The following is an 18,219-nucleotide window of genomic DNA, read 5'->3' as shown; positions in this document are numbered from 1 at the left end:
GACACTCAAACACCTTGTTTAGCTAATCCTCTACCTGTGTCACCCTGTACCTGTTCTGAAAGAACATTTGTTGAGACTGTATATTTTGCAAAGTGGTTACCCAACACATTTTGACCCTCAGATCCAAAGTCTCTCAAGTGCTTCAATAAGCTGATTTAGCCATACAACACTGGATATTAAATTATGCTTTTGCTAATACAATAAAAATTAATTAGCAAATAAATATCTTGTGTTGGTTTAATATATCTCCTATATCTAATAAAACTATATTTTAGTTACATATAATTAAAATGTATTCAATATTCCACAACTTTGCATAGAAATTAAATAATGGTATAAGCACATTAATAATATTCAACAGCAGTTTTAAATTTGCTCATGGAAAAAAAAGTAATCATAGAATCATGGAGTGGTTTTTTTTGTTTGGAAGAGACCTTAAAGCTCATCCAGCTCCAACCCCTTGCCATGAGCAAGGACACCTTCCACCACATTAGGTTGCTCCAAGCCCTGTCCAACCTGCCCTTGAACACTGCCAGGGATGTGGCACCCACAGCTTCTCTGGGCAACCTGTGCTAGTGCCTCAGCACCCTCATAATGAAGAATCTTCTAATGCCTAATCTAAATCTCCCCTCTGTCAGTTTAAAGCCATTCCCCCTTGTCCTGTCACTACGTGCCCTTGTAAAATGTTCCTCTCAAGATTTCTTGTAAAGCCCCCTTTAGGTATTGGAAAACTCTTATAAGGTCTCCCCTAACTTTATAGTTAGAGTTGCTATGGTTGCTGAGCAAATTTTGGTTCCTTTAAGAAAACCTACCTTATATAATTAAACTAATAATGTGCAAAACTCACCAGACAAAAATACAGATGGTAACAGGTGAAATATTTTCCTGGCGATATGATCACACGCCTCTTCCTCACAACTGAGTAAGTGGTACCTGCTGATCTGTATAGATGGAGTCTATACAGACTGAGCACTCGGTTGTTTGGTGCAGAACTCATAAGAGTCTCCAGCTCTCTGTGGTGGGAAGAAAAAGACTGGGAAACTAGAAGGATGTTGACACAAAAGGTTCTGATCCCTGTTCCTTTTCCTTTTTTTCCTTCTTGCAGAAATCAAAGACGACGCATGCAATGCCTCATGTCATACCAGTGCTAAGTATGTATGAAATCCACTTATTTGGAGGAGAGAGGAGAAAAAGGGGTTCTCTTGCAAGGCAAAACGTATAGTCCAGTTTGTTCTTTATGAAAAAATGTTGAAGAAAATTACGTTAATTAAATGTTAAAGAACTAACTAGCTTTCAGAGGAGAAAGTCACCCCCATTGAGCCATTTACTGAAGCGTACCTGCTGCCTAGCTTTGAGCAGAGAGCAGGATTTACATTACCCAATACATTGCAAAAACAAGGAGAGGTGAAGACTCAGATGCCTGGCTCAATCCCTGTGCATCAGTTCTGCTGCGTCCCTCTGGAAACTCTGTGCACAAACAAAAATCTGTGCACAGCTTTTGGGAGAGCAGACATGAAATTCAAGGGTTCACCATGAGAAAATAGGACATCTGGTAACCAAAGTGTGCATTTTTAATACTTAAAATAATACATCCTAACGCATTTGGAAAGCTTGGTTCATTTTTGTGGTTGTAACTACATCATACTGTAGGGTTAAATGCCTTGGTATTTCTATGTGGCATTACTTTTGGAACAAAGCACAAAAACAAGGGCTGTACAAAAGACCTATTAGGGTTTTCTTCCTTGTTTTTAATGTTGTCTCTCTCCTCCCTGCTTCTTTTAGCTGCCTTCTCCTATCAAATGGCACTGCCTACTGCAAGTGTGCAGCTGGGTTTGAGGGGAACGGGACGTTCTGCACAGGTAATGGCCTTTGTTTCTTCCTTTCTGAAGAAAGCAAAAACCAAAAAAAGCATGCTGGAAGCACTCTGTGGTCACAGTGGAGGTGGTGAGAGCTCAGCACTTCCCTATGCACCACTTAAAAACCAGGAATTGCTGCCAGTTTGCTCAAAACAAATAAAAGCCCAACAGGTGTGGATTCATAGCAAACAAAGGGCTCGAAACCTCCGAGCTGCGAGGCATTGTGCTAAGGGAAACCAGAGAAAAGAGAACATGCTGTGCACAACCCGGGCCCTATTGTTTACAGAGTAATGAAACCTGGATTATGACTTTTACTCCTTTTCCCAACAAAGCCCAGCAAAGAAAGGTCGATTCAGGATACGGTAACACTTCCAGCTATGGGACGCTGTATAGCCCTACCATTCCCTCAGCTTTCTGAACTTGCGCAGGTTTCTGGGGTGGTAAAATCAATTTCTTTAAACCAGAGAAACCTGACAGGCACTCAAAAAGGGGCAATAGCAGCTTATCCAGGGTGTCCCTCCAAGAGTCTGGGATATCTAGACTTAGAAAACAGATTGCTTCTGGTTACAGTGGCTGTAATTAATTTTACTTAATCCTTAACTGATTAAAATACTAATGCATTTAGGAACAGAAGCGTATTTGTCTGCTCACTCACAATGGCTGACAGGGTCTCAATCCAAGATTTTAGCACTCTAGCTGCTTTCATTTTCTCTTCTGGCAGAAATCAACCAAATCCATTTCAATCTACTGGTGGGAAATACCCCATGTGCAGGAAGAGCTGAGTGGCACCATAATGACTCTCCACTCACCCTTAGTCTCCTATACAGGATTCCTGGGCAAAAACAGTTACAGAACAAGTCATCGCCCAGTCTGGCTGTTACAGCTGCTGAAACATCAGCTTGGGGTTATTTGAGGGAAAAACTAAACCAATGTTTGGGCTGATATGATTCACACTGGAGATCAGAAGAGGCTTCCTCCCTGCTCTCAGGGTAGCAGAAACAAACTCAATTTGCAAGCCTCTGACGTATCCAGAGTTGGAGAAAGGGCACGAGTATCCATCTGAATAAGAACCAGGACTTTTTATCAGAGGAGGGCTAGGTGGTATCACAATCTAGACCTCCTGCAAGAGAAGGTATATGATCTGTGTGTAGAAAAAGGCAAGCCAAGAGAAAAGTTCAAACGGCCATTTAATCTAGATAAGAACATGAAGGTCCATTTTTTGTGCTTGATTGGAATGGGCAGAATCTGAAGACGGAAAGTTACTTAAAGTCAGCCTTGGGTGAATTCTTAAATTCCAGACTAGGAGCATCTTCTCACCACTCCTCATGAAATCAGTAAGATGTGTTAAAATATGGGACCAATGAAGCCTATGGCCTCTTAAATCAGAAGGACTCTGTGTTCAGAAAATGTCAGCAACTCCCTTTAAAATATAGAGACAGCTTAACCTGAAAGGCAAAAAGCCATTTAAGCACGTTGATTTAATCTTGACTGTTGTCACTGTTCAGCTACTGATGCTTGCAAGATCAGCAACGGTGGCTGTTCTGCTAAGGCAGAGTGCAGAAGAACAACGCCTGGCAATAGAATGTGTGTCTGCAATGCTGGGTACACTGGAGATGGAATAGTCTGCATCGGTAAGCATTTGCAACTTCTCATATAACACATGGAGGAAACTTATGGGAGCGATTTTTCCTGTAAATGGGAGATCCTTCCTCCCCTATGACGCAGAAGTGCAGTGTCTACTATAGACCTTGGTGCCAAAGGCACCTCTACCTTCCATGTGGTTGATACTGCTTGGCAAACCCTGCAACTACAGCAGCGTGGTGTGACACCAAAGCTTATTAGTAAAGATCTACCCGTCTACAAGGATAGCTCCATCTTCAGCTGCTTGATAGGCTCACGCTCCTCTGACCATTGCAAACTTTAAGATATATAGACATTGTTATATCATACATCCCCAGGTATGGTTTTAGAAATGCTGATGGCAGAGGTTTAGCTTTCACCAAGACAACTGCAAGACGTAGACTGAGGTATTAAGTAGCTAAGGGAATTAGTTTCATAGATTCACATAAATCTGCATTCCTGGTATGCTTTACTTAAAATTCTCCCTTCTTGGGTTTTCAGAAATCACTCTTTTTTATGCTACTCTTTCTGTTTTATAAAGAAATCAACCCTTGTCTGGAGAACAATGGTGGATGCGATAGAAATGCAGAATGCACACAGACTGGACCCAATCAAGTGAGTACTTTGTCAGGGCATAAAAATAAGACTGGCCTAGTGTTTACAGCTTGGTAAAGAAAGGTTTCCTCATCTCAGCTTTCCTTTTAAATGGAAAAATGGATTTCATAACAAAAATTCTGAAGTTATGTTTCTCCCAAAAGGTATTTGAGGGAGTGTGTGGACAAAGACGAAAATATACTGATTTCAGTAAAAGTAATTCAGTACTGCAGAGGAAAGCAGGGGTTTGCTGTTTCAAGTGGTTGTTTTTCTCGTTTGGGAGGTTTGGATATGAAAACCTGTCAGTTCTAAAGTATTGCCAGATAATATTTGCTTTATTGTTATAGAAACTGCCTGTGAAAAATTCCATTTCAGACTAGCTCTTCTCCCAGCATAGCTCAAATGTATTCACAAGGAAACAGGCTGGCCTGAATCATAATTCTCAAATAGAGGTTACAGCATGCTGGCATCTACTTGCACCTCTGCTGTTCTGAGTCTCGCATGCACAAGTACCACATAATGTCCAAAGAGAAAAAAGTATGAAACAGCAAAGGGGAAAAGAAGCAGCAAATTGTCCAGGCCATCAAGTGACTCAGATTAGGGTTTCTGTTTTTCTAACAGTTACGGAAGAAGCTGAACTCCCTGGTTATAGCAATTCTTATTATCCCCCTATAGTTCCATATTGGCCATTGGCAGGACTGTAATCCTCCAGCAAGCACTGAACAGCATTTCTTCAGGAGCAATGCAGGAAGCAGAGACCAGGAGTCAGAGGCCACCTCCTGCCTTCCAGTTGTCCAGGGGCAGGAGGGGCAATAACCCCATCAACCCTTTCTGACAGTACCGATCCACTAACTCTTTGCCTTGGCTGTCATTTGCAAGTTAGTATGTTTCTGGCGGGAGCGGAGAGCTGCTTAACTGTTTCCCAGTCCCTCTAGATAGGATGGGTGATGGCTATTTTCTTCCATACGCCCTCTCTGGGGCTACTCATAGTAGCTGCAGCATGATTATTTGTAATTCCTTACCCATAGGAATATAGTTAATGTGGGAGCAATAATAACCTCTGCTACAAAATCCCAGCACTGCAGAGGCAAACATATAGAACAGAAATGCATCTGCTTTCTGTAGGGCTTTCAGTTATCCACATACATAAAACATTGCTATTACACTGCCTAACAGGTTTTTTTCTGCTGCAGAAATCTCCTTGAATTTTCAATCTCCTAAACATTAAATCTGAATTCAAAATGGAGAATCATTAAGCATTGAACTGGAGAGGAAGATAAGTCATTTCTTTGCAACCATGTTAGATTTTCATCTTTAGGATAACCACAAGTGCAAAACAGAGTAATCATGGCCTGTCAAATGCATTACCGCTGCATGGGAAGCTGTCAGTAACATTAGGACACAATTCCAAGTGTATTTTGAAGCTTTGTTTCATCACATAAAAAACAGGGGAAGAGAAGAGAGGGGGAATATCCATCTATGCAAATAAAATGAGGGAAACAATTCAGGGGTTTAGCCTGTTTTGCCAGCAAGATGACCATGTACAGATGTCAAAGGGGTCATTCAAATGAACAGATCAGCAGAGAAAAGATGAATAGACACATAAAGGAAAAATAGAGCCTCTTAGAAATTGTTATTCCTCATCTCAGCCTATGGTTGCTCATGCTGGCTAAGAAACTGCAATGGGAAAGATGATGTACTTTTAGCTTAATAAATCGTACACCATATTGCTATGAGATAATCTGGCAAAAAAGTAAATTAAATATAAATGTGCTGAAAAAAATAATCAGACATCTTTCCATATATGCATGTTTTCTGGTTTTGCTTTGTAGGCAGTATGTAATTGCTTGAAGGGATATTCTGGAGATGGTAAAAGATGCACATATATCAGTCTGTGTTCACAAGTAAGTATCCATTTAATGAGACTATTCAAGGTCTTGCTATAAGCATTATGCATTTGGGGGTTGTATACATTCCAAACTAAATCAGATAGGCCCAGAATCAACTTACATTAACTTAGCTAATTTTGAAGTGTGCTTGGTTCAGTACATGCTTTCATGCTGTCACTCTTTTAGAAACTAAATATGCAGTAAGGACTTTTCCGGGGCATGACAGAAGTGAGGGCCCAGACTCGTCACTGTGTCTTAAAAAACACATAAAATCAGATCTAGAGAAATAGACCCTAGTATGTAGTGGTAAAATAAGTCATATCTTCTCAGCAACTTTTTTGTCATTGCTAGAGTTCATATAAAAAGCAACTACCTAAATTTACGTTTGGGACACAAAGGGTTTACCAAAATTTCAATTACTGTTACTAAATAACTAACTAAATAAATAAATAAGACCAGTTTCTAGGCAAGACGATTAAAGAGTTTGGTTCAAATTGTAAGAAAGAAATGTGATATGCTACTACATGTTACCTGAAATAACAAAGAAAAATCTACCGTTCAGGTTATTGATGCTCAGGGGGCAGTTGTAGCTGTTCTAGGAGCCATGTGATTAGGAACCAAAGAGAATAGTCTACAATAGATCAAAATGCATATTTATTTTTAATAGTCTCCTGTCATTAAGCCCTCTGGTGTGATTTAAGACCATATCTGTGCAGCCCAAACTGGAGAAATGATCAAGTATCAGCATACACACCCCCTTCTGACATTTTTCTACTCTAATCAGAGTATCAAGTCCTCACATTGCTGGGCCATTACAGGCAAAATACATGTTTTGGGGGGAAAAGAGTTACTCAGGAGCCTGGGCATGCCTGTGTTACCTGGAAGAGATGTTTCCAGTAGAGGCCCCAGCCTGAAAGCTCACCTAGGACATAGCTCCCACAGAGCAGTCAAAGCGCAGAGCGCCACAGCGCCTATGACCATGTGTAGGCTGTATCCCAAATGCATCCCTATGGATGCATCATACAGGATAGCAACACTGCAGCAGAAGCAGGTTAGTGAATAGCAAAACAGAGGAGATAGATTTTCATCGTGCTACCCACCACCTTTTCTCGATCGTGAGGTTAAAAAAAAAAAAAAACAAACCTACAAACACTCATTCTTCACGCAAATCACTTCCCTCCACAACACACAACCCAGGACTTCCTGTAGCATTCCTTATTCTGTCCCCCACTTATCACTACAGGCTGAGAATTAGCCACTTATGTTCCACACAAGCCAGCTCCTGTACTGCAAGCCACGTATTTGCAAGCAACATGGTTCTCTGCACCAGGCACATTACTCTGCTTCTTGGCAAGCTGCAGCAGGGACATATCCACTCTCTCGTGCACATTAATCCTTTGTGCTCTGAGCACAGTGACAGTAACTCTCAGTCTCCCAGCCTGGCCTGTCAGCAAACTTTCTCTAACCTTGAGAAAAGTTGCAGAGATGGAAGGGCAGTGGCACAAACAGAAGCTGGAGGAAGGGGAGGTCAAAGCAACAAGTCATTGCTTCCTATGACTTTATATGCTTTTGCTTTTTCCTGTGCCTTGTCCCAGCAAGTCTGTGTCCGCTTTACTAATTATACATTAAAAAACATAGTCTTGAGAAGAATCAGTGTCAGACCAGAGGCTAATCTGGCTTCATGATGGTTGTGCAGCACAGCTGCACAAAAAGCTACGATAAACCCAAGATTGCCAACAGTTTGTCTAAAGCTATCCAAATAAATAGCAAGTGCACCCAAACCTACAGCCAGGGCTCACTGTCTGTCAAGTCAAGCCCAAATGATACCCCCCAAAGGAGCTTCTGCTCCCACTCACAGCCCATGGAAAAGGCTACCTGAGATGACCAGCAATAGAAAGGACCCCATGAAATAAGCAAGAGGAAAGAAGACAAGGTGGCTTCTCAGTTTTTCCCGATTTGCTCTCAAGTCCAGCACAGAAACTTATTTGCAGGCTGAGATGTTAACTGGGGAGCGTCTACTTGTGCCTGGGCAGGGCTCTGAACCGCAGCACGCTGCTCCTGGATGAGGGACATCTCCCCTTAGCATGCGGAGCTTCCTGGAGGCAGCTGGGTGAGATTAATCTGCTGCTCCAAGCCTAAAGCTCCACTGGTGGTGGACCCAGGAGCTGACAGGAGACATGTTAGAGGAAAGCTTATGTGGCAGGCCCCTGTTCCAGCTGGCCTAGGCCATCAGACACAGAAAAATGGACAGCTCCTCCAGAAATCCAGGCTCCTGGCACTGTGAAAGTGATTTACAGCTCTGAATAGCTCCTTTCGGTGTAAGTCAATGCTGCTTCAGCAGAACAGCTAAGACTAATCCCCATGGTCCAGAGTGAAACTTGCAGGAAAGACTTTTGGATCATTATAGCACCGTGAACCAAAGATATAAAGAGGGAGTCAAAACTACATCCTCTGCGTAAAAGGAGAATTATTTCTTAGGAACTTTAAATGCTCTTTAATATTTGCAAGAAAGCATATAGCATCAGAAGTTCTAGAAAGATCTGGATTCAAAAAACTGGGATTAAGTCTTTCTAAGTTAAAAACGTGTAAAAAAGAATTAAGAAAAATAGTGAACTAGAATTGGTTTGTACGCCTAGCAGTAAAGGAATTAAATAATCTAAATGTTGATCTTACAAGAATAATGGAGGCTGCAGTGAATTTGCCATCTGTAATGACACTGAGCTGACAGAAAGGACCTGCACCTGCAAACAGAACTACATTGGGGATGGATTTAAGTGCAGAGGCAATATCTTCCAGGTAAAGTGCTGCATGTGTTTGCTGTCCCTCATCTTTACTACAATGTTATTTAATGCAATGGTTGTCTCTTGAAACATGCCATTTTTTTTCTTGGACAAATTGGTAAATCTACTCCAGAATTGGAAATAATCCCAATCCAAGAAACCAGGAATAGGAACAGGAAGCTGAAATATAAATTTACCTGCCCATAAAAAAAAAAAAGATCAAACTGATGGACAATCATTATGACTGCAGTGCTAGGAGGTAATACTGGTATTTTTAGGTTTCAAAGAAGCCTGTTCTTTGCTAGAGCAAGGTAAGAACTGAACAGAAGCAATGCAGAGGGGCAACATTTATTCCAAATCAGAAGATCCATTTCTTGTCCACGTGCTGCATTTGTTTGCTCTCCACTGATGTTGTCTCACATTTGCATCACTGTTACAAAGTTTTGCTCTTGATTGCAGGAACTTCTCAGGGACGCCAACACATCTAGGTTTTATTTCCACTTAGAGGTAAGAAAAGGTTGAGTGGGGGGTATTTTGGGGGGAAGAGGTGACATCCCTCTCTTTTTTTCCTGAGTTTTTTTACCTCAAGGGCAGCTGAGGTTGGGGAGCAGGCAAGAATCTGGTGTGTACGAACATCCTTCAACTTAATTTGGACTAGATTTGAATCACCATCACAAATACTGGAGATACACCAATTTAAGCATTTAAAATGCCCTGAAAACCTCTAAAGTATTAATGATCAAGACAAAGATGCTAGGGAAACCTAGGGCTTCCAGACCAGGCATAAAACAAAAGCTTTCACCCATTCACAGTCTGAGATCTGCAAGCACATCTCTCATGACATCTGACATGAGCAAATGCCACTCTTCTGTTACCCTTTCTGCATTTCAGAACTGTGATGCTGTTTTCAGTTGCCCCTCTGAAACATCACAGGATGCTCTGTGTGTTGCTACATGCCCATGTGCACTGCTAGCTCTCACTGCTTATCAGAGACTGGAAGTAGTAATTCTCTGTTTACCCCCAGCATTAGGGCACAAACCTGTATACAGGCCTGCTAGTCCAACAACTCATATTCTAGCTTTAATTGTGTTAACCATGGGAGACTGATGGCTTCCCCTCGCTTTAGCAGAGCTCTTTTGTTATTTTAGTTTGCCAGTGGTCATTGCAAAGCGCCTGCAATATCCCAGGTCTGTTTGTACCTCTAACAGTAACTAATCTACCACTTAGGTATGAGCAACGTTATCAGCTAAAAGCATGTAGAAATGCATGTGTATTATCCACTCTTGCTTTTCTCAAGATGAAAGGGTTTCTTCATTCCCCCTTGCCCAGGAGAAAATAGCCTTCTTCACCTTCCCCTATGCTTAGTGTTTGTTGTGAACTTTCCCTCTTCTTCTCCTGTTTGTTATTGCAGAGAAAAGAGAGATTTGGCTATAAGCCAAAAGAGCAGAGAGAAAAGTCTTCCATTTTATACTCATGGACAGAGACGGCGGATGGGACTGGGAAGGAAAGTCCACGCTGCACAGGAGTTTCTCTCTTTCTCTTATATTGCAAGGAAGGGAACCCAACACACAGCAGCAATGGGGATACAGGCACCACCTCCCACTCAGCAGGGATGTCCCCATTGTTGTGTGACATTCAGCACATTAACAACTCATTACTTCACTGTCCTCTTAAATTTGGCAGGTCTTGTCTATCAGAGATATTGCAGGTCCCGGCCCCTTCACTGTGTTTGTACCTCGCACAGATGTACTGAACAGTGACCCACGAGTAAGTAAGAAAGCCAGAAGTTCTTGATGAGCTGGCTATGAGTTTCTGGATTCAGATGCCCTGCTCAACTCCTCCACTTCTCCAACTCCTCCTTCTGCTGCAGGTCAAGGACTGGATTGCCAAAGGAGCGATGGCTCAAATCCTCCGGTACCACATGGTGGGTTGTGTCAGTCTGTTGTACAACGACCTGACAAGAATCACCAACATCACCTCCCTTCATGGAGACCCAATACACATCAGCTATTCTCAGGTAATCAGAGAATCACAGAACCCCAAGGGTTGGAAGGGACCTCAAAAGATCATCTAGTCCAACCCCCCTGCAAGAGCAGGGTAACCTAGAGTACATCACACAGGAACTTGTCCAGCCAGGCCTTGAATATCTCCAACGTAGGAGACTCCACAACCCCCCTGGGCAACCTGTTCCAGTGCTCTGTCACTCTCACAGTAAAGAAGTTTTTCCTGATGTTCACATGGAACCTCTTATGCTCCAGTTTACACCCATTACCTGTTGTAATGGAGCATAAAGAGGCACGAGACATTGTAATAGAACAGTCTGCTCTCATCCAGATTGTTTTAAGAACCTGACTGGCTCCCTTTCCTCCTATGGTGCATAAAAATTAATAAATACCATTAAAAGAAGATTGCCCATTCAGCTGAAGTGCTCAGCATTTATCTGCTATGCCAGGAGTGGAGCTGTACAACCCTTGCTTTGACACAAGTTGTTTTATCCTCAGACTCTGGCTTTATGAGCATGATGAGAGCTTGAAAAAGCAAAGGGCAATTTATTAGAACTGAAGCTGCTGTTTGCTGCAAAGAAAGGCTGGTTTGGGCTCACCGTATCAAAGAAATCTGGCATCAGCCTCACCCTCACACAAGGTTCCACAGAAAACATGTTTTTGTTGCTTTTCCAGAGCAAATTGGTTTTGAACAACAATGCTGAAATCGTACTCAGTGATGCCGTTGGCACTAATGGTGTGATTCATGTCATAAACCAAATCCTGGTCCCATCACGTATGCAGGATTTCCCTCTTAAGAAGGTATGTGCAGCTCATTGCCATTCTCAGCCCAGGAGCTTTTCCACAGTTACTGTTGGATATATAAGTCATGGGAGTCACCAAAAAAAGTTATACTAAAAAGATCTTATACAAACATCATTTTACACTACTGAATAAACTGAATGTTATATTTAAAATTCATTCATGAATTACAGTTATAGTAAGAACAGTATAAGAGGACTTCTGCACAAGGCTTTTGCAGTGGCTTTGATTTCATAACAAGAAGTGACTTACAGGGGAAAACAAGCTAATATCTGCTTTTTAAATACACATACAATGCATTTATTATATAAATTACTGAAATTCTCTTCTTTGTAGGAAAGCCTTAAAATCGTTGCAGCCAAACATGGATACATCCTGTTCAGCAGTTTGTTAGAGGTAAGGACACACAGACAGCAGCCATTGAGTAAAGGTTTGAAACACTTTCTTTAAAGACAGAAGCAAAGACATGGCACATGGCACCACTGGCAGGATAGTGCTGAGTGAGCCAAAGGGCTCACAACACAGTACACAACAACCCTGGTCATCACATGGTCCGTCTCCCACAAAGGTGAGGAGTTACAAAGTAGAACCACGCCACCTCTCCCTACACCACTCAGCCCTGTCCTACCGTATGTCAGACTACATGACCAAGGTGTGAGCCAAGTATGACTTTTTGAACCCAAAGTTGGGCTGTCAGCCTGGTTTTCAGTGGGCAGCCCTGGGAGACGAAGCACTTCTGAGAATTCAGTCATGTAACTCAACTTGGGCAGCTCAACTTAGGCATCTGGATTTTAAAGTCATGGTGTCTGGTGACCAGACAGCCCACAGGTCACTGCATACCAGTTATACCAGACATTCATCAGATAGGGTCAATGTCATTCTACATGGAGCATTAATTCTCCACCCCTGTTTTTGGTGTGTTGCAGAAAAACAACCTGCTTGGGCTGATCAACGACCCTATCCACAAACCCGTCACGCTATTCTGGCCCACAGACACAGCTATCCGTGGGCTGCCACAGGAGCAGCAGGACTTCCTCTTCAAGAAGTCCAACACTGACAAACTGGTGCAGTACCTCAAGTTCCACATTGTCCGTGATGCTGCAGTAAGACCTCGCTTCTTAGGAGCAGTGCCAAGGCCAAGAGATGCAAGCCCAGGCACATGCATCTCCCCTGTTTCTTTCTCAGGTGCTGGCCTACCAGCTCCCCCGCTCCACCTCACTGAAGACCATGCAGGGCTCCAACCTCAGTGTTAGCTGTGGAGATAACAGGGAGATTGTAAGTGCTCACTCTGCCGGTACACTTATCCTTTGCCCCTGCTGAATGCAGACCCTACTATGCCCGTGCATAACCCACAGAAAGGGTCAGTGGCTTCAAAACTCAACTGGTCTTTGCCAGTCCATGTCAACAGTCACTTTGGGGCAGTCACCCCAATAGATTCACCAAACTAGATAGTGTGCAGGACTCCCAGGAGCTGTTGCTTTCTCTTCTGTAAGATGCTATTCATTCAAAACAGTTCTCGGTTACCACAAAACTGAGATACCAGCATGTTTTAACTTCCCGTACAAAGGAATACACAATGGAAAACCATGAAGATGAATCTGACTTTGACAGAAGCCCCATAAACACAGCATCTGCATGCAGATTCTGATTTGTAATCACTTACAGGCCAAGACTGCTGGTATGCACACAGCCTGTTAAACCACAGCAACTGCACATTTTTCTTTGCAAATTTATTAGATCATAGCTGGCAAGCATCTGCATCTGAAAACATAGAATCATAGAACAGTTTGGGTTGGAAAGGAGCTTCAAAGGTCGTTTAGTTCAAAACCCTTGCAATGAGCAGGGACTTCTTCCACTAGGTCAAGTTGTCCAGAGCACATCCAGCCTGGCCTTGAATGTCTGCAGGAATGGCACATCCACCACCTCTCTGGGCGGTAGTTTTCCACTCTCATTGTAAAGATTTTTTCCTCATATCCAGCCTGAATGACATCCAGCCTTAATCACATGACTAAGCCTAAATGTGCTTAAGGTAAACCTGTGGACATAGGGCAGGCATACTCTGGTCTCTTCAGGAAGGGAAAAAGATCTGCCCATTTATGAGGCTATAGCACTCAGTTATAGGAAGAGAGGTCCCCAAATTGGTTTTGAGCCCCTACAGCTGTCAGTGTTACCTACAGAGTAACATCTTCCACCAAGATCATTCCTACAGGGGGAAGATTATCTCCAATTCCCATTCAGGCCCTGGATTCAGCCCGGCCCCAAGCGCTGTCTCACAACTTGTCATGCTCCTCTCCCCATCCCGTCTCGCAGGGCGCCCTTTTCCTGAACGACAGACAGTGCAAGATAGTGCAGCGGCAGCTGGAGTTTGATGGGGGCATCGCCTACGGCATCGACTGCCTGCTGACAGACCCCAGTCTGGGGGGACGCTGCGACAGCTTCTTCACCGTGGATTTCATGGTCAGTCCCCTTTTCGATCCCCCATCCTGCAAAGACACAGCCCAAGGGCCAAACCTTGTCCTCACAGAGACCGGGGCCACACTTGCAGCAGCTCTGGCACTACCGAGATTAAGACCTAACACTTCAAGCTGGCTTTATCTGCCACACTGGTTAGAGCTGAGGTTAAGATGTGCAACACAATGCCTGAAAGGTACACAACAGAAATCCTGCATCCCCAATAAGCAACACACAGGTCAAATGGTTCCAGTTAAGAGCAGCTTAGCAAGCTCTTCCCTGTTTCAACAACAGCAGTACCTTACAAATATAAGCATAAATTTGAGCAAGGATGGAACTTCCTATCATGCTTTTAAATTAGTACAAATTCACGCTATTAATCTGTTCATACAGATTGCATTTACAAAGTTTCCAGTTATAAAGGAACATCACTGCTGTCCCAGATGCACAGGGAATTAAGGACCTAAGATAGAGACCTGCCTACTCTGTTAAGCTCTCAGGCTCTCACATTTCTTGCTTTCACAGAAATATTCTTAAACACACCTGAACTTGCACTGTTAGTGTGGAGGAAGTTTCCTCTGTGAAGTTTGATGGGTCCCACAAACAGGAAGTTCCGAAACCCATTTTGAAATTGTTACAAGACCAAATATACTTCAGTTCTATCCAAATACATGAAAAAAATACCTAGAAGTAAAACAACGTTCATCTAGTCAGTCTTAAAAAAGCTTATTAGAATTTGTATCTCAATTATAAAGTCAACACTTGTGTGTATCCCGTCTGTTCAAGTTACCTTTTTGTCATGATTATGTCAAATGAAATCAGACATCATTTCCAGATCAGGTCAGCACTTCCTTGGAAGTAATCTTTTAGCTCTACTCCAAATTAGACAGCCAGATCTGACGCAGCCCACATCAACATTTGTTTGAAGAACCTTCACCATCTCTTCCCTGCTTGTTTAAATCCAGAGCAAAGTTTCTTCCTCCAGAACTTACATTCTGGTACCAAAACTATTTTCTTGCATTTCATGGCACTAAATATTTGCAACTATTTTGTTGTCATTCTCCTCTCTTCCTTCTCCAGAGTTTTTTATAATCTGTTTCAAGTGTAGTAAGCCTACACTGTGCTCGTATTTGCTGCTTTCCTAAACAAAACCTTGCCTGTGTCGAGTAGCTTTTTGTTACCACTATTTTAATACATGTTTTTTCTTCTTTTCCATTTTGTACAACAGGGGCATTGTGTTAGCTGTTTCAGTAATTCTAAATGCCCTCCTGGGACAAAACCAAAGGTAATACATAAAAATCTTGCCTTTAAGCAGTCCAACCTGCTCTTCTCTGTACTTCACACAAGCAGACTAGAATAAGTTGCTTTGAAAACATAAAGAGACCCCTCAACAGCAAAACCACACTGTTAAGTGATGCCATAAAGCCTCAGGGACAAAACTGTCCCTGGGCAAACACCCAAGTGTTGGTGTTGGGAGATGCTTGTTGGTCTCGCATGGCATCTACTGTAGCGAAGTGCTTTGGTTAACTTTGGAGCAGCCGCTCCATCCTCATTAATGGTGTTTAGCAAGTTGGGAATCAAAGATAAGGTGATGGCTTCCCACCTGCACTCATCACACACCACATTTTTATTCAATGTACATCAGAAACTATGATTTAAAGAGGGGAAAGAAAAACAAACCTCCACACAGCACTTACATTCCTGTGTTTTTCCCACCTCTCTGCACTGGCACATACGATGCCCAGGAAGGGATCCACTGGTGCACGTACAAGTCCTATGGCCTGCGGAGGGATGGCTGCCGTAGGAACTGCTCCATGGTCATCCACACAGCTAAATGCTGCAAGGGCTACTTCGGGCCAGACTGCCAAGGTAGGACCCCCCACCACCACCCCATGGCCTGCTGAGCATGGCTGTGTAGAAACAGTGAAAGCTGGCGTAGGGGCATGAGGAACGACCAGCCATAGGGTGGGGGAGCTCAGCTGCAGGAGCTGAAGTACACAGGAAGTATTATGGCTTTTCCATTACAGATAATCTCTTTTTCACATTTACAAGTTTTAAACTCCATGTTAATAGCAAACTAAATGAACACTATAGAAAATAAAGACTGCCCTGTGTAACCAAGCCTAGCCAGTCTTAATGGGTCACCAGCTGGAAGTCATTTCAGCACAGACAGACATCAGGTTTACAGCAGTGGTAACAAGACACACTAGAGACACAACTCATGATAACTCAGCCATGTGCAAGTGCACACACCACTGAAGTAAGCTCAAAAATTGTAGCTTTGAACAGTATGAGACCATTTAGGAGGCTTTATCTCCAGCAGTTTGTTAGCAGACACTAACACACTGCGTGCTCCTTCACCTGCTAGCCCCATGGGGTAACAGTGCTGAGGTTCTCACCAGGGCACACAGGCTTGGGATGCCTGCTGGCAGACAGATCCAGTGCCTCTGCTGACTCACTCTGTCCAGATTTCACAAGCAGATACATGCAGGTCACACGCAATTCTGGTCAGCTCAGCCTAGGCTGCCCTTTGGGCTCTCACCAACAGCATGCAGGCACATGGGGATGCACAAGCAAGGCTGGGTTTGGGCTGGGCAGTGCCATTCACTGATGGGTCTGAACGAGCAAGCAGCCAGGTAACAGCACCCACAGGGCTGGAAGGATCCAAAACAGCTTTCTGACAAGAGCTGTAAAAGGCATTTGGAGCATGAGGCTTGCAGACACAAGTGTCACAGATGTTTTTACATACCCCAGCAGAGATGCGTTTACAGGCATTTCCCTATTTAAGGATTTCTACAGAGCAATAAATAATGAACCATGACAATGAATGAACATGCATTTGAGCTAAAGAGCCACTTTTTTTTCCCCCCATTTTAAACCTTTCAGCTTGTCCTGGGGGCCCAGAGATGCCATGCAATAACCATGGCTCCTGTGATGATGGGTACAGCGGGACAGGAGAGTGCCGCTGCAACAGAGGCTTCAATGGGACTTCGTGTGAGCTGTGCTTGCCAGGCAGATATGGCTTCAGCTGCAGGCGTAAGTTTAAGTTTCCTTTCCATACGAGTACCCATCCCTGAACTGTTTTGTCAGCAATAAGTTTTTAAGTAAACTGAGAAACTCTTCCCACTTTCAACGCCAATGTACTTCCTTGGTGCTGCCTCACACAGAGGTCTCAGAAAAGAGGAGGAGAAGGCAAAGGGGGCAGAGGCTTACGTGGCTGTCTCTGCAGGGCTCCTCTTATTCTTATATGGCACATATAAGAGGACTGGAAGTAACAAGGGATAGAGGAATAGCCTCTGTCAATGTGTTTTCAGCTGCATCACAGTCTTCTCTCCCATCCCCATAAAGGTTAAGAAAGCTTTTTAACTGTGTGGTCCGTCAAAGATAACAGAAGGCCAAGGCCATGTACTGCTTTTGCAGAATAGAAGAAAAAGGGCACCAAGATGAAGGCATTTTGTGAAGAGGGACGGCAGCCAAGAAACTGCTTAAATAATCCACTTTGCTGTGGTTTTAAATGTAAATCAGGTGGAAGCTGCTTACTGAATCTAATAAACTAGGATCAATATCACCCTTTAAACTCAAATGTTTTCCCTGACATAAAGCCTTCAGATAGAAGCTACAACATTAACTTTTCCATCTGAACTACTTGCACCTGTACTGCTCATGAGGAACACCTGATGGGGGATTACAGGCTAGGTATCCCTGGGGTGTAGGCAAGACAACAGGCTTGGACACTAATGCTTGGAATTATGCTTACCTACAATTTATCCATTTTATAGCACAAACTGTGTAAGCTGTTAGCCTGAAACACAGATTGTGGGATCTAACAGAAAAAAACTTCCATTAGCCCCTTCTTTTTGATGCATATTTTTGTCAGCCAAAAAATTAGCTAACCAGGTTAAATGAAATAAAACCAGATAGTGAAGCTTCTTTTCAGCAGGATAGGTTTTCACAGAATCAGTTCCACCAATCCCACACCATTTTCCTCTTTAAATGACAATATTTCATTAAGAGGGATAAGGCAAGAAAGGATGCTACTTCATTACATTATAAAACAGAGCCACCAACAATTCTTTAAGAAGAACTCGGCATATGAATTATTGCAAGACTGAAAAATTAGGGGAAAAAACATCAGCTATAGATTGAATCAGCCCCTCCTGCCTCAGTTTGCAGGGCAACCCCCCCAAAAGTAACTTAAAAGGTAACTTGATCATGTTTTAGAGCA

General features: G+C 43.0%; 1 protein-coding gene across 1 annotated transcript in view; it reads left to right on the top strand.

Annotated features, from left to right (window-relative positions):
- STAB2 (stabilin 2) overlaps positions 1 to 18,219 on the top strand; it is a gene marked incomplete at both ends in the record, with an annotated part of 81,705 nt that overhangs the window by 51,647 nt on the left and 11,839 nt on the right. The window contains 17 exons of the mRNA XM_080609595.1: positions 1,106 to 1,151; positions 1,783 to 1,859; positions 3,362 to 3,487; positions 4,018 to 4,091; positions 5,903 to 5,974; positions 8,636 to 8,755; positions 9,199 to 9,246; positions 10,423 to 10,506; positions 10,610 to 10,756; positions 11,418 to 11,543; positions 11,880 to 11,939; positions 12,470 to 12,646; positions 12,729 to 12,818; positions 13,854 to 14,000; positions 15,223 to 15,279; positions 15,740 to 15,863; positions 16,881 to 17,030. Of these exons, the coding sequence (XP_080465721.1) occupies positions 1,106 to 1,151; positions 1,783 to 1,859; positions 3,362 to 3,487; positions 4,018 to 4,091; positions 5,903 to 5,974; positions 8,636 to 8,755; positions 9,199 to 9,246; positions 10,423 to 10,506; positions 10,610 to 10,756; positions 11,418 to 11,543; positions 11,880 to 11,939; positions 12,470 to 12,646; positions 12,729 to 12,818; positions 13,854 to 14,000; positions 15,223 to 15,279; positions 15,740 to 15,863; positions 16,881 to 17,030 (1,725 nt within the window). The remainder of the gene's footprint in view (positions 1 to 1,105; positions 1,152 to 1,782; positions 1,860 to 3,361; positions 3,488 to 4,017; positions 4,092 to 5,902; positions 5,975 to 8,635; positions 8,756 to 9,198; positions 9,247 to 10,422; positions 10,507 to 10,609; positions 10,757 to 11,417; positions 11,544 to 11,879; positions 11,940 to 12,469; positions 12,647 to 12,728; positions 12,819 to 13,853; positions 14,001 to 15,222; positions 15,280 to 15,739; positions 15,864 to 16,880; positions 17,031 to 18,219) is intronic.

Source organism: Psittacula echo, assembly GCF_963264785.1.
Source record: "Psittacula echo genome assembly, chromosome: 1".
Lineage (NCBI taxonomy): Eukaryota > Metazoa > Chordata > Aves > Psittaciformes > Psittacidae > Psittacula > Psittacula echo.
This window is presented reverse-complemented; position numbering and strand designations above follow the sequence as displayed.